General features: G+C 51.2%; 1 protein-coding gene across 1 annotated transcript in view; it reads right to left on the bottom strand.

Moving 5' to 3' along the window:
• The window catches only part of LOC130587455 (dedicator of cytokinesis protein 5-like), a gene marked incomplete at its 5' end in the record, with an annotated part of 4,253 nt that extends 4,155 nt beyond the window's left edge, over positions 1-98 (bottom strand). The window contains one exon of the mRNA XM_057388430.1: positions 9-98. Coding sequence (XP_057244413.1) covers positions 9-98 — 90 coding nt within the window. The remainder of the gene's footprint in view (positions 1-8) is intronic.
• Between the last annotated feature and the right edge of the window lie 1,199 nt (positions 99-1,297).

The raw sequence follows: 1,297 nt of genomic DNA on the forward strand, positions 1-1,297 counted from the left end.
TTCCTCACCAGGAGCTGCCCCAGGCCCTCGTAGTCGAAGGCGTGGTTCTCGTACATGTGCGCCAGCTCCTTGCTCAGCTCGATGGCCTTCTCCCACATCTGCCAGGGTCAGGAGGGGAATGAGGGGGAAAAGAGAATGAAAAATTCGGTTAAAAACCTTCAGCAGCACAGAGGCAAAAAACAAAATAAAAAACAAAACAAAAAACAAAACAAACCAAAAAAAACAACAATAAAACCCCAAAAAATGCAGCTGATTTTCATTCAGGTGCCCCTTTCATGCTGTCCCAGGTTTCCCTCAGATTCTGGGATGTGCTGCTTTTTTGGGGTGGCTTTTTTGAGGTTCTTTCGGGTTTTTTTTGTTGTTTGGATGGGTTTTTTGGGTTTTTTGGGGGGGATTTGTTTGGTTTTTTGTAGGTTTTTTTTGTTTGTTTCTTTTTGGTTTTCTTTTTTGGGTTTTTGCCCTGGGGGAAGTGGCAGCAGCTCGGACCCGCTCCTGGATCCCACAGTTCCCAAATCCAGAGGGTGGAAACCAAGCCTTGTCCTGGAATGAGACCGTTACTCCTCGGATCCCCAGCCCAGTTTGGGATTTCCCAGGAGAACATTCCATGGTTGAATCCAACCCATTCCCGGAACATTTTGCTGGGAGAGACAGGGTAGTCAGCATTCCCAAATCCTGAGGGATTGGGAATCCATGTGGAATCTGCTCCCTGTCCCGGAACGCAGCCGTTCCTCCTCGGATCCCCACCCCGATTCCTCATCATTCCCATTTCAAAATTTGGAATCCACTCCCTGTCCTGAGGGATTTGGGGACATAGGACACCATCTTGGGGGAGGTGGCAGCAGCTCGGACCCGCTCCTGGATCCCACAATTCCCAAATCCAAAGGGTGGAATCCACTCCCTATCCCGGAACGAGGCCGTTCCTCCTCGGATCTCCACCCTGGTTCTGCACCATTCCCAAATCCAGAGGGTGGAATCCACTCCCTGAGGGATCTGGGGACAGGGGACACCGCCCTGGGGGAGGTGGCACCAGCTCGGACAYGCTCCTGGATCCCACAATTCCCAGATACAGAGGGATYGGGAATYCATGTGGAAWCCACTCTGTATTCCGGAATKAGGTCATTCCTCATCAGAGCCCCAGCCCAGTTTGGGATTTCCCAGGAGAACATTCCATGGTTGAATCCATTCCATTCTTGGAACGTTTTGTCGGGAAAGCCGACACAATCCTGTGGCTCTCAGCATTCCCAAATCCAGAGCGTGGAATCCACTCCCTGTCCTGAGGGATTTGGGACAGGGGACA

This window comes from Malurus melanocephalus, unplaced genomic scaffold, assembly GCF_030028575.1.
Source record: "Malurus melanocephalus ecotype Western Australia unplaced genomic scaffold, MMel_1.1 scaffold_1921, whole genome shotgun sequence".
Classification (NCBI taxonomy): Eukaryota; Metazoa; Chordata; class Aves; order Passeriformes; family Maluridae; genus Malurus; species Malurus melanocephalus.